This window comes from Uloborus diversus, chromosome 4, assembly GCF_026930045.1.
Source record: "Uloborus diversus isolate 005 chromosome 4, Udiv.v.3.1, whole genome shotgun sequence".
Lineage (NCBI taxonomy): Eukaryota > Metazoa > Arthropoda > Arachnida > Araneae > Uloboridae > Uloborus > Uloborus diversus.
The window spans coordinates 101995672-102010488 of record NC_072734.1 but is presented as its reverse complement, the minus strand read 5'-3'; the positions used below and the strand labels follow the sequence as shown (position 1 = coordinate 102010488).

Below are 14817 nucleotides of genomic sequence, written 5' to 3'. Positions count from 1 at the left end.
AAATATTTATTTCCAATGTTTGAAAATTTTGTACTTCTTCAAGCTTGTACTTAAGGCTTAGCAATAAAAAAAATATATGGAATCTAAAACAATTTTGCTTTAATTCACTTCTTGTTGATTTTTCCCTTGCGAAACATAGAGTTCTGTATAAAGATTATCGGTGCATCACATCAAACTTCATAATCTGTTTTCCAAAAATCTGGTTGAAAATAAAAGACATTACTTCAAATTTTTACAAAAAGTACCTATGCAGACTAAGAATTACAAAAATACTAGGGCTTAGTCTAGGTAAAATAATTATACAGCTGATCTTGGTGATATAGGAATGGACAACAAAATGTAGGCACTTCATGATAGGGTATCTACAAGATTATTCTGGAATTTTCAAGATTCTGGAGCTAAATCTTTGAGAATCATTCCTTTCTTAGCTAATTTTGCTTTCTATAAAGAAGAAAAAACAAAGTCATGTATACACATAAAACACAGTAAAAAATAACAAAGGGCCATCAACAAATTTGTATTTAGTAACACAATCAGTTGAGAGATGGTTGGTCAATGGTGGAGCTTATAGTTAGCCAACAGTTGGCAATGTCCGCTTTGGCAACCGTTACCCAACCAACCATTTGCCAACAGAGGTTCAACTATCTGATACAGTGCCAAACAATTTCCCAATGTGGCCCATTGAAAATAATTATAGTTGGCCCAACGATGCCCAGAAACTGTAGGGCCATCGTTTGTTGCCAACCCACCATTCCCCATTGGTTTCTACAGTTGGCCACCGCTGGCCAACCATCTCCCGCAACGAACGTGCTACTTTGGGTACCTCAAAGGCAGACTAATGTAAGCACATTATCACTGCTTTGCAGGAGAGCACAAAAAATGTCTATCTCCTGCATACAAAGGTTCGAGACTCGCGCTCTCATAACAATGGTAAATAAAACTGTAAATAAGTTTTTTTTAAAAAACAGAACTAACGTTGTTATGGCTCGATGCAGAATAGGATTCTACATACAATGCAGTAATAACCTGAACATTGCCATTTTTGGACTTGCATTAGTCTGCCTCTGAGGTACAGGAATGATATCATGTTCTAATGGGGATGGGTCTCCGGAATTGAGACCATGAGAACGGGGTGACAAGAAGTGTGACATCAGGCATTTTTTAAAACAGTATGCTCATGAAAAACAGTGCGATGTGGGGGGGGGGAGACGAAGTGTGACACTTTGTGGCATAAGAGGGAGGGAGGCAAAAATTGAAAAGAAAGTGTAAAACCATTTATGGACAGCCCCAAATATGTTGCTAGAAATACTCTTACAAAATCTAGCTATAAAGTAACAAAAAAAAACCGTAATAGTTGTTTTTCTCACATGCTTCTATATTTTTACACAAAAGAAACTGTTGTCATTGTGCTTTTACTAGGTCTGACGTTGAATTTTTATGTGGGTGGGACAAAGGGTGCATACAATAATTAGAAAGCAAACAAGATATCCTACTTACTAAACCAAAAGGCTTATCTTTGACTTTAACTATACTAGCTCGTTTCTCCTCTTGAATTTCTTGAAGTTTCTTCCTTGCAGCTTCAAGTCTGTAAAACATCATAGTTTTATAAATCAAAAGACTTTCATAGAATATTCTTATTACATAAAATTTTCAGCAATGATTCAGAATGAAAAAACTGATTAATTAAATATTTTAATTTTACACATTAAGTCAAGGTTGTAAACTTTGGGGTTGGGCACAAAAGGTTGTGACTTTAAAAAAATGTTTATTTTGTAACTTTTAATTGCAGGGCCCTCCTAAGAAATGATGCTCCCTACCCTGGAAATGAAACTTCCAGGGGTCCCCCCCCCCCCAAGAGCATGAGCTCCTTCCAAAAGAGAAAATTACCCCACAAAACACCCCCTTCCCAACCAAAAAAATTTCAATGGTGCAGCCTGTGCCAAGACCCTCCATAGCTGAGGCAAACCTAACCTGGCAGCATCATAATGCTATGATTAGGATCTGCATAATCTTCACAATGCTGCCAGGTTAGGTTTGCCCCTACTATAGGTGGCTAACCCTGGTTACCCACAGTTACCTTGAAACCTTAAGAGTCATAAACATCCATAGAACACCAACCAAATCGTTACACAGCTGAATGCTGTGAGATGTTATGCGGAAAAGCATCTCCAAATCTCCGCAAAATATCTGCAAGAACATGGTAGAGAATTCAGCTGTGTTACAAAAGGATACTGTTTCTGCCAATGTTAATAACTCATAAGACTTCAAAGCAGCTGTATATAACAAATATTCAAGTGTAAATAACATAACGTTAAAAGTAATGGGGGGGGGGGATCGCTCACTTCCAGTCTACTCTGCATTATATTTTTAACATTTTAATAAACTATTTAAAAAACAAATAACTTTATAAAATTTAAACTGGCAGCAGCAAAAGCTGACTCTATGGCAGCCTCCCATATTTTGCCGAACGAACCGTATTTTGCTGCGTTCATGCTCCCTTCAAAGGATCATGAGAAGTGGAATTATTATAATGAAACTGAACTCACTCCTCTTTGGCTTTCCGATGAATTTCTTTTTTCCAGATATCTTTGAAATCATTGCAGAATGCTTTCCAGTAACTAAAAAATTCTTGTGTCCACTCTGAAGGGTTCCCTGACTTAGCTTTCCAGCTGAAGAACAACATTATTTCATTGAATCTAGAGAGAAATTAAACAAATATAAATAAAAGAAAAAAACAACTTTTAATGATCTTCTCAAAAACAAATTAATCAGCAAAATAACAATAAATTAAACAATAATCTATATCAGAGTTTCCCAATCAAGGTTCCATGAAACACTAACAGATTCTATGAGAAATCAAGAGCCTTGACTGTGTTACTTGACTTTAAAGTAAAGAAGATTCGATTGACTCAACAAAATTAGGCATATTGAATATAAATAACATAAGTTCTCCATTCAGGTAGAAGGGAATAAATATTCACTTCATCTTGTTGAAGTTTGACTCATCAAAGTTTCACTGTATTTTATATATTTCACCAAAGTCATATATTTTTATTTATTTCTTGTTATAAGATTGGAAATACTTATTCTCTCAAGCATTATACTATTTTTAAAATTCCCTCATGCTACTGCTGTTTGTCAAGCATAGGCGCCCATATGCAAAATTGTAAGGGGGGGGGGGCTCAGATATTTTAACCATGGTTTATCATGATATTTAATTTTCCCCATGAAAACCAATTTCAGAATAGATTAGAGTCATTAAAATTGGACATTTTTAATAACTTATTCATTAATGGCTGGAGAAGAAATCTTTTTACATTTTTGCAAAGAAAAAAAAATACTAAAAACAAGGAAGTTCAAATTTCTAACGGGGGCTCAAGCATCCCCTTGTCCCCCTATATGGGCGACCTTGTTGTCAAGTTCTTTGAAATGTTCCAGAAAGGTGTTTATCAAATTTACCAAAACCAGAAAGTATTTTCCTGCAAAAAGTTTATTTGAAGATAAAAAATAGAGATCTGAGGCAGTTTTAAATCAGAAGAATAAGCTGAATGTTGCAAGACTTTTGAGCAGTTATCCTAGATGTATGAAGTCCTTCAATTGCTTCTTTTGTTTTCTGATCCATTTGTCCAAAACGTTCAGTCAACTTTCACCACACAGCAGGCACTGAGGTTTGCTCTCATTATCTCCTTCAGTTTACAAGAACCTTACTGCACATCAGGGGCGGCATTTCAGCATTTCGTTTGGGAGGTCGAGTTTCTTGAACATGAGTTTCCTCAGAACGGTATAAAATACATATTGGTTAACAAGAACTGATAATTAAATGGTTTTAATGTTAAGAATGATTAGGTTTGTAAAGAACAATTAAAATTTTTTCGACCGAAGCTTTAAATTTATTCTGTTATAAGTTATCTCACAAAATATCTCGGTACTAGTTTTTATTTTTTAGTAAGTTTTAATCTGCTATTTTTGGAGTCAGGAAGAACAGAAAATTTTGTAACTATAGTTAATCAATATCCAATAACTTAATTTATTGCCAGTATAGCTAAAGAGGAAGTTCTTGCTTTGCCTCATTGCGCTTCGAAGGCAATTCTCTAACCTCCTGAGACACGAAAGTCAAAATTGATTGACGTTCAGTTCTCCTACAACTTTCTGGTTGTGTGCGTAGTTTTTTACACCGATGAAGAGGCTCCATTATTGTAGCCTTGAAATAGCTATATGCTGTATTTTCGTGTAAATTTGTGCTTTATTTACGTCGGTTTTTCAATTTAATCACGAAAGTCATCTTTCAAATGACTGACCTGATTGAAACAGTCAAAAAACAATGGAAGCAAGAAAGTTATGTCAAAAAAAGCACATTTCCTTTAGATTCCTCTCTTTAAAATAACCAAGAAACTTTTTAAATAGGCTAGTATTTATTTTGTGTCATTAAAAAGTATAGTCACAATTCACAAAACAAATCCTCTTCCCTCATGCTATTACTTATAAGTGTAATATTTTCTTTTTCGCTTTCTATAACCGACCTACATAATATTGAAGTTAAGACCAATAATAAATATATCTCATTAAATCCTGTCTCTATTTCTTGAGAAACTGAATTGATCAGTTTATTCAAAATATTGATTTAATATTTTGACTAAAACTTCATCTGGGGGGGGGGGGGGTTGTCACCTCTTCCACATTGGCATACATTAAAAACTGTTACGAAAAGTTCTGTCACAAAGTTCCACACCTGGTTCAAGTATGCATTAATGCGAAAATTACTAAGAGTTTCAATTGTCAATCCAAGAATTAAGATTAGCGAATTAAAATTTTTATGATAGAGTGTAGCATTTATCAAAAAAAACGCTCTGCAGTATAAATAAAGTAAACGAAAAATTCAGACAAAGGCATACATATTAAAATGCCATCAATTTTTTTATCAATGAAAAGGTCGCTTTCTAGTAATTCTTCCAAGGGGCTTTTATAACTCTTGAAGACCATCTTGTGTCACTCAGAGATTGTCAAGTAAAGAGCCTCAAGATACATTTGTTGATGTGAAAGTATTTTTTGATGTGAGATGTTTTTCAAAAATAGCATATCTCTACAAAAAGTTTCCATGAAAGCATATGATACACCGAGTTGCTAAAATGTGTTTCTAGTACATGGCATCAATGAACACTTACTAGATGAACATCAAGTTATATTATGAGCATAAAAATTTATGTAAAATGACATGGAATTTACGCGTAAAAATTGCACAGCACTGTACGGGTATCTCATACAAGACGCACCATCATAACATAGATTACTCAATTTTGAAATATTTAACCCATATGAAGAGATTACTTCTTTAGTTAAGGCAAACACTTATCCTCCATCAGTTTTTTCTGTTCTGAAAATTCAGGTAAATGATTTTCTAAGTTATCTAAATTGAATTTTACCATTTTATATTAGTCTTAGTGAAAAATTTGGGGGTGCAACCGCCCCCTCTCGCACCCCCTATTTGCCACCCCTGCTGCACATACCTAAAACTTTGTATATTCAGCGATTCAACCAACATGCTTTTTTTCTTTCTCAAAAGCTTGATTGCATCTTGAACAAGAAAAGGCATTTTATCCAACCTTAAGACTAGTATTTTCTTAAATCTATCGCACAACGCATTTTAAATAAATCCTTTACATGTCCACAATCAAGGATGCGATGCGGACTTGCAAAAATTATTGGGGGGGGGGAAGGGGGCTAGACAACTTCAAGGGTCTACAGAGGTATGTAATCCTATAGGGAATCTCCACTCCCCTCCCACCCCCCAGAAAAAAAAATCAGATTTTTGTACTTTGAAAATGTCAGTTTACATATTTTCTCCATCTGCGATGGTATGAGTGGAAGGAATGGGATTCGGAACTCTCCTTTGAAATTTTTGAAATAGAAACTCCAAAATACAATTCCAGACGATGTTTGGCGATGTTAATGAAAGGAGAGCTTTGGAGGGCTTTTCTTGGAAATGTCTCGAAACATTAGTGTTAAATAAAGCATTTTGAAGCCATCTTTGGTAACGATCAGGTTCAGAGATTTTTCTTCAGTAGTTTTTTGAAACTGAATTTCCAAAGCCACAATTTTAGATGGTCTTCAAAGATGTTAGGTAAAAGGGGGTTATGGGTGCTCCCCCTGGAAAATTTGAAATCTCAGCTTAAAAGCTCAGTTGGCCATTTTTGATGACATTAGGCAAAAGAATGGTATTTGGAGCATTTCCCTAAAATTTTTAGAAATTGAAGTTCTAAAAATACAACTTTAGACCGTCTTCTGGCAATGTTAGAGAGAGGCGAGGTTCTAAGGTTGTTCCCGGAAAATTTTTGAAATTGAAATCCTAGTATACACTCAAGGGCGCCCATATGCAAAATTTTAAGGGGGGGGGAGGGGTTCACAAATTTTCCCCATGGTTTAGCAGAATATTTTCCCCATGGAAACCGATGATTTCAGTACAGATTAGAGATATTAAAATTTGATATTTTTAATAACTTATTCATTAATGGCTGGAAAAGAAATTTTTATACATTCTTGCAAAGAAAAAAGCACTAAAAGCAAGGAAGTTCTCATTTCTAAGGGGAGCTTGAGCACCCACTTGCCTCCTATGTGAGGGCCCTTGTATAGGCTATATTTTATAACGTTAAGGGAAGGAGTGAGGTGTGGAGCCCTATCAAGGAATTTATTCAAAATTGGAAGTGCTAAAAATAATTTTGGACCGCCTTTGATGACCTTAGGTGAGAAATGAAGTTCGGTACTCTCCTCTCGAAATTTTTAGAAACTGAATTTCTTAAAACGCAAATTCATAGTATCTTTGTTGATGTTGTAGGAAGTGGGGCTTTGGGGACTTTCCCACCAGAATTTGATCTTTTTTCCAGTGTAGTTTTACAGGCTGAGGACCAGTCATAAAAGGCAGTAGATATACATTGCTTGAGGCTATAAATTTTGAACCAACTTTTGCCCTTCCCCTACACATTTGACACACTGCGAAGCAGCCATCTTAAATCCTGAAAAGTAAGTTTAGAGGGACGAGAACATCTTTCAGTATATTAACATAGTCTTTGCCTTAATATTTAGAGTTTCATAAAGTCCTGCAAATTTCTCAAAATTGTCAACAATCCTCATTGACACTCGATAAAGCAAAAAGAAACTTGTCTTTACAAAAAACACTCCTCAAGCAAAAGCACTAGCCTTTTCCCCTAAAAAATTCCTCACACAATCACAAATTATTGTGACCCCCCCCCCCCCCCAAGTCAGAAGGAGTTGAGGCTAGTGTTCACTTTGTGTAACTTTCACCTGTACTTCTTTTATAGGATCATCTTCATACAGTACAATAAGAGGGTAAGAAAAATAAGCAACTTGTTTCTTAACTGAATTTTTAAAGTAGCATTTGATAATAACACTCACTGATATAATAATTACAATTTCTGGACAAATGAAAGTGAGAAAAACTTCAATGAGTTCTGGAAGTTTTTGCAAAACCCAAAGACTGCTTTAACTAACTAGTTTCCCACACTTAATCATTTCATTAAAAGTTCTTTAAGTTTTGAACAAAGTATGACTTTTATTTTTTGCAATAAATACACTTCATGATATAGTTGAATAAATTTTAAACAGAAACATAATCAGAAAACAGAAAAAGGTGGGAGTCTGACTGTTGTAGAAAAGCAAAAAAAAAAAAAAATCATTCCCAACAAATCTGTTCAGAATTCAACAAACAAAGAAACTTGCAATAGTGATTTTTTTCTTTCATAAAACATTCCAGAACCGAACATTTCAGCACAGAAAAAAATTTTAAAACCCAGTTTAACTGAATAATTTATCTGCATAATCCAATATGACTGGATAGCTTTTGAAAATATATTTACTAACAAAATGTGTATAAATTGAAAATAAATTATATAAGAACAATTTTCAAGATGTGGCACAAACCTCAACAATTTCATCTGAAACAATTAAATGGATCCTCTTCCATCTCTAAGCAGAGTACCTACTACACTTTACATAATCCGAAAGCAGTATAAAAATCTAGGCGAGAATTGTAAGTTACTTTATAGTATGAAAAGGAAACACAAAACTACTCCCCAAATAACATAGAATAAGTGATCCACTATTACTCGTTAAATATTTTTGAAAAGAAATAGTATATCAAAGGTCCTGACAACAGTTTTCAGGACCGATGGCATTTGTTCAAGCGCGGCCGACGGTACTATAATCAATTTATTCACCATATTTTTAAGCTTGATTAAAAAAATTTACCAATAAAGCACTAGTAAATAAATAAAAGCAAACTGTCTGTCACATAATTAAAAAGATAAGTTGCATGCTTCCAAATTTTGTAACCAGGCCTGGATTTATAAATTTTGGGCCCCTTCCTGCAGCAACAAAATCTGTAGGGCCCCTTCCCAGAGGTCAGCAGTGTATACAGTGACCTCTCACTTATACGCGACCAAAGGGGATAGCGAAATTTTCGCGCGCAAGTGAGATTTGCGCATAAATGAAACACCCCAAAAATAAGATTAAATGCAGTAAGTTATCAACCGTTATAGTAATACTAATAGTACACTACTGATACTAATGAATAAATATGCACATAATTTCCATTTATGCATTGTAATTTAATAAAAATGCAAAATTTAAAGTTATACGTTTTGTCATTTTTTATACACTGTACAGTATGTAAGCGAATTCCACGAAACCTAAAAACTGTCGCGTGATCAGTGTCATAGTCTGTGAGGATACAAAAGATCCTCGATACGCTATGTCAATGCTTTCCGCTTGACCACGACTTTTAGGAACGTCAACCTTTTCGCATGTAACCCGTTCTCCCCTCTCAATGTCAATCACAGACTAACTGCACCTCCAATTGCACACTTGTGCGAAAAAAATGCGTTCTTGGAAACATTTTGAACATTGGAATAAACGTGTGTAAAAGCATTCCAAGAGACATCAAGAAGGGTACAAATCTTCCGATAAGCAAAGCGTGAATTGGCGATTTAACTGAAACTTGAAAAAATTTTATCGCGCATAAGGGAAAGGTGCACTTTAGGTTTCGCGTATAAATGAACAAGAGTTAATATTGTTTTCCTATATCGCTGGCCGGGCCCGTGAGAAAAACGCGCATAAGTGAAAAACGCGTATAACAGAGATCGCGTATAAGCGAGATTCAATTTTTACTGTCAATTTCTTGGACCATTGGGCCCTTAAGGACGTGCCCCCCCCCCTGCATGGTCTCCCAGTAGGCAGATCCAGGCCTGTTTATAATAATCGCTTACTCAATAATGAATTTTTAAAAATATCAAGAAATACCTTATTAAGAAGTAGATACAAAATTTTTACTAAGTTATTCTAAAGATAACTTACTTTAATCTGCACTCCTCCAAATTTTCTTCTTGTTCTTTGTGTTCTGCATAAGCTATAAAAAAGAATAAAAGTTAAGAAATACGTTAAAGACAAACAAATAGAAAAAACAATAAAACATTTTAGAGCCCCTATTTTGGGCTCATGAGTCTGGAATGACCATATAGACTGGGATCTGAAGGGGGTTGAGCACGTAAGGAAAGGTTGACGCAATATTATTTCTGATTATTGTTACAGGCACAATAGTGATTATGAAACCACATGTCCTCACCCCCCTGGGTGGTTGACAACCCCGGGGAAGGGGGGAAAGCAGTGGGAGGAACCGTTTGCCAAAACATTCATAACTTGTGAACTATTTGAGATAAAACACTGAAAAAAGTGGCAATCGATGCAACAAAACAAGGGCTTCATAAAAGCTAAATATGATTACTTCCTATCTTTGTTGGTTTCTGAGTAAAATTTCATTTTTCACAAACAAGCAAAAATTTTGAATAAAATATGCATTGTTTTTTCTTCAAGTATCAAAATTATTTAACTGTTTAGAGGACCAATAAAATCTGAAACATCATTATTCAGTTTCTTTAAAATTTTTTAAGCGTTTAAAAGCTAAATAAAAGGAAGCTCAAAAAGCATTTGCGGTAATTCATGAAAATAACAAGTTTGCGAAATGACCTTGAAGACTCGATTTAAATCGAAGCAAATTTTGTGGCTCTCTTGTTTTAGCGGGGTTTTTTCGCTTTAACATCAAAACAATGTCCTAGTTAAGTAGTTGTTTAATTATTTAACGTATTATAACAGCTTAGTATATGTCACAATGGCACTTTTTCAAAAATTAAAACGTGCAAGTACGAAGCAATAACGGAAAAGGAGTCTTTTTTTCATTGCTTTTAAAGAATTTCTTTTAGACTGCTAGAGTTAGAGCAGGAAGTGATGTAAATAGAATTGTAACTTTCGTTTTACTATTTAATCTTGCTAATGATGCAAGGGTATGTATATTTTACCTAGCAGATATAGCCCCTTAACCTCAAGAATTAAAGGTAGACTTCAGTCAAGGATATTTTTCTGTAAGAATAAAATCAGGAAAACATAATAATGTTATGTCGGGTCATGTTTTGGAGCAGTCCCAAATTAGCTCTTCTAAAGTGCATGTCTAAGGTCTCATTGGAATTCATCGAATGAAAGTGCAATGCAAAACTGGTGTTCATTGTATCCTTTCAAATCTGGCATTTTTCGACCTCAACAAGAATTCTGAGATAAATTCCAAGGTCTTTCTGGTGAGGTTGAAGAGTTTGTGCATTGAGAATTGAGCAGAAAGTGATGTCTAACTTATGACTAAGTTCATAAATGATCATGACCCTTTTGAAGATTTGACGCCTGAGTTATGAATCATAGTGAGTGGGTCTATTGCCACATAAGCAGCATGAAAATTTCAGTAGAACGTTAAAGAAAATGTGAAAAGTCTCTTATCCAGAGAAGTTCTGCAATGACATGTCTTCAATAGTGACTGCAAAACAGCAAAAGCAAACCAAAAAAACATTTACACTGGGAAACGTTAGCTCAAAAGTGATGTTAGAAAATGTGAAAAACATTTCCATACAATAAGCCCTACGCTAGAGCAGGCTCATCAGAGTGGTTTACTGAAGAAAAGCGGGAGGTCGGTTTTTATGAACGTAACTGAAAATGAAACTTCTTACCATAAAACTCTGGAAGAAGTACCCTATTTGAAGAACAAAGTTCAAATTACTGATGGAATGACTCTGGTCCACTATGTCCCAAACTCTACAATCAAATTTAGCAAAGATTTGGCAGATCTCCAAATAAAAAAGAATAATATTTTCTCTCCAATAGTCAAACCAGAGGAGTGGATCTTATATACGGTCGGTACAGCAATGTCGTTTCATAATTTAAAAACCAGAAGTTCAGGAAAGTCTCCTTTGCTCATAAAAATTCATAAGGTACCAAACCAGTGCATAGCCTTTCCTTAAAATAAAAGGAACCTTACATTTCAAAAACCGTCCTGTCCCTGCAAGCAAACAGTTTCTGTGGTCTGATAGCTCTGAATATGAAAATGAATGTTATTTAAAATCTGAGAGTCAAATACTAATAACTTTCTCTGAAATGCTCAAGTCCATCCAGGACAAAGCATGCAACAGAATTTGTTTTGCTGCATATGATTCAGTGCAAAATAGGTAAAAAAGTAACTAATAGTTTATAGATCAGACACTGATGAATTTTTATTGGCAATATCATACTGGCTTTTGTTAAAGTACAGAGGTTGCCATTTCATGTGCTCAGTCGCTGGTATTAGAGAGCTTTAGGGTGGCATCTAGCTTCAGAAGCAGTTACAGAAAAAAACATCTAAAATTTTACAAGCTTTTAACGCATTTTTCGCCTGCGATTTAACAAGTAAAATAGGAACAAAAAAGTATGCTTTCACTAAACCAAAAAAATGAGAAACTGTTTTATGTACTCGAGAGTTATTATTTAAAGAATATCTGAGTGCTTCCAAATTTCAACAATTAAAAGCTGTATATTAAAAAATTGTCAAGAAAAAGGGTATTTCTTGCAATGGCAACCATTACATTAATTTCTTGTAATTTCCATCAGAAGTAAATAATATCAACTCTCTACCATGCTCCTGCAATTCTTTCTGTCAACATGTACGAAGAAGCATTACTGAACTGTACTATTGGATCAATTCCCCTGTACCTTAGTAGAGCCTTTAGATGTAACCAAGTTTGAGTTTTACTTGGATGAAAATGAAACAATAAAGCCACACCTGATGATGCAGTCAATGTTACCAGAAAGTTTAGTTCCATTTGGTGCAGGCAAGAACTGTAAATAATCATCTTGTAAATGTTTTATTAATAATTCATCTTGTGTAAATATTGTGTTTTTAAGGCTAAAGCAAAAACCCATAAACTACAAAATACTCTTAAGAGAACGATTCAACAGAATAATTACAAGTCAACTAAAAAGAGCTAATTAATACTAAGATTTTTAGTATTAATATATCAGAAATTCAGCTTTCAGAATTTCTGATATATTAATACTAAATATCTTAGTCATTTTATGCGTGCATATTGATATTCTACAACTATTTTTTCAAATGCATTATCTTACTAATTTTATTTAATTAGATATATATTATTATTATTATTTATTTATTTATTTATTTATTTTTTTGTAGAAATCTTGTTTATAATTTTACATTTGTTTTGATATAAGCTCAAAGAATCTTCTCATTTTTTATATTTATTTAGTACATATTACTTCTTGTATTATTGTTTGTTGTTGCGTAAATTATATGAAACAATACCCGCTATATTCATTTGTGCAAATCAAAAATATAAATTAATAGAAATAAATTCAAATTATATTTGAGTTGAAACTAATGTAGGCCTGATTTCCCAATTCCTCTCAAATTTAAAGCAGTATATAACAAAATTATTATAAAACTAAAGCCTTAAATGCATACTTTACTATTAGGATAATTTTGTAAACTGAAGAATGGATGGTTCGTCAAAAGGATAGGTCCATTTTTTTCTTTATCATGCTGCCGCTTTATTCAAAGCGCTAACTTAGGAGGTGCTTCCTAATTCTATTTCGCTTTTTAACACGTACGTTGGTAATAATTAAGTCCTTTTAAACAAACTGAATGAGGAAATTTAGTCTTTATTGATTTCTAAACGGTTAAATAATTTTAATAAAGAACTTATCTTTGAAAAAAAAAATTGCGTATTTTATTCAAATTTTTTTTTTCTTGGTTGCAAAAAAAGGAATTTTACTCACAAACCAACAAAGATAGGATTTGAAACATGTTTGGGTTTTTCAAGCCCTTGTTCTGTTGCATCTATTGCCACTTTTTTCAGTGTTTTACCTCCTATGGTTCACGAGTTATGAGTGTTTTATTAAACGGCATCCCCCCACTGTTCCCCCTCCCCTGGGGATGTCTACCACTGAGGGGCAAGACGACATGTGTTTTTATAATCACTATAGTGTAACAATTATCAGAAATCATTTTGCATCAGGTTTTCCATGCATGCTCAAAACACCCCTTCAGATCCTGAACTATACTGTGAATCGTGTTTGAGCTTGCTACTGTCATTTTGTTTTTCAATGTGTTAACAATGCTTAAATAGTTTTGACAAACTGAATAATGCTATTTAGAGTTTCATTTATTTAAAAAATAATTAAACAATTTTTATTTAGAATTTATCTTGATAAAAAAAGTTTGTTTTGTGTACTTCATTCAAAATTTTTGCTTTGCAAAAAATGGAATTTTACTCAGAAACCAACAAAGATAGAACCATAATCATATTTACCTTTTATAAAGCATTTGTTTTGTTGCATCAATTGCCACTTTTTTCAGTGTTTTATCTCAAATAGTTCGCGAGTCATGAGTGTTTTAGCAAACGGCTCCCCCCACTGCTTTCCCCCTCCTGCGGGGTTGTCGACCCCCCAGGGGGCGGTGACATGTGGTTTCATAATCACTGTCGTGCCTGTAACAATAATCAGAAATAATATTGCATCAGCCTTTCCATGCATGCTCAACCTCCTTCAGATCCTGTACTAATAAATCTAAATAACCTCATATAAGAGCTGAGATATCTTCACATTGGCAGCTAAAAATATTTTACTAAATCAACAAAAGGTTCGCAATTTTGCTATAGCTTCACCTCAAAAAAGTGAAGATTAAGCAATTTTGCTATAGCTTCACCTCAAAAAAGCGAAGATTAAGCTATGGTGTGAAGATAGAATTTATCACCAACGGATTTTTGGAACTTAAAAAGAATTAACAGCAATACCAAGCCACATAGTTACAGGATCTAAAGACTGCAGTTTTGCTTTTATTCTGGGCTCATTAGTCTGGAATGGACATAATTGAGAAGCAGTCGAAGAACTTCAATTAACTGTACACAATGGCAGTCAAAATATTTTAACAAATTAGCCAGAGGTCCACAAACTTGCTACAGCATCACCTCCAGAAGAGGGAAATTCGGGTAAGCATGAGTATACATAGTTTATAAATTATTATAATATATATATTATATTATTATACAATAAGAAGCCTGCAGATGTTGTTTACATTGATTTTCAAAAAGCTTTCGATAAGGTACTGCATGTTGCTCTACTTAGAAAATTAGCTAATATAGGAATAGGAGGGAAAAATTTCATTTGGGTAAAAAACTGTCTGACCAGAAGGAAACAAAGGGTAGTTGTAAGGGGAAATTATTCTAATTGGAGTGAGGTTTTAAGCGGGGTTCCTCAAGGATCAGTGTTAAGGCCTGTTTTGTTCATTGTTTTTATGAACGATATTCACAAAAATATTTCTGGGAACATGAATTGTTTTGCTGATGATGTCAAAGTTATGGGGACTGTAGATAATGAAGAACAAGCAAAACAGCTGCAAGAGGATCTAGATCATATTACGGAGTGGGCTGATAAATGGGGTAT

At 34.1% G+C, this 14817-nt stretch overlaps 1 protein-coding gene across 1 annotated transcript in view; it reads right to left on the bottom strand.

The window, feature by feature from the left end:
* Positions 1–303: 303 nt before the first annotated feature.
* The window catches only part of LOC129220735 (formin-2-like), an 80003-nt gene continuing 65489 nt past the window's right edge, over positions 304–14817 (bottom strand). The window contains exons 18-21 of the mRNA XM_054855165.1: positions 9364–9415; positions 2547–2696; positions 1498–1585; positions 304–441 (exon numbers count right to left, since the gene is read on the bottom strand). Coding sequence (XP_054711140.1) covers positions 385–441; positions 1498–1585; positions 2547–2696; positions 9364–9415 — 347 coding nt within the window. The 3' untranslated portion in view covers positions 304–384. The remainder of the gene's footprint in view (positions 442–1497; positions 1586–2546; positions 2697–9363; positions 9416–14817) is intronic.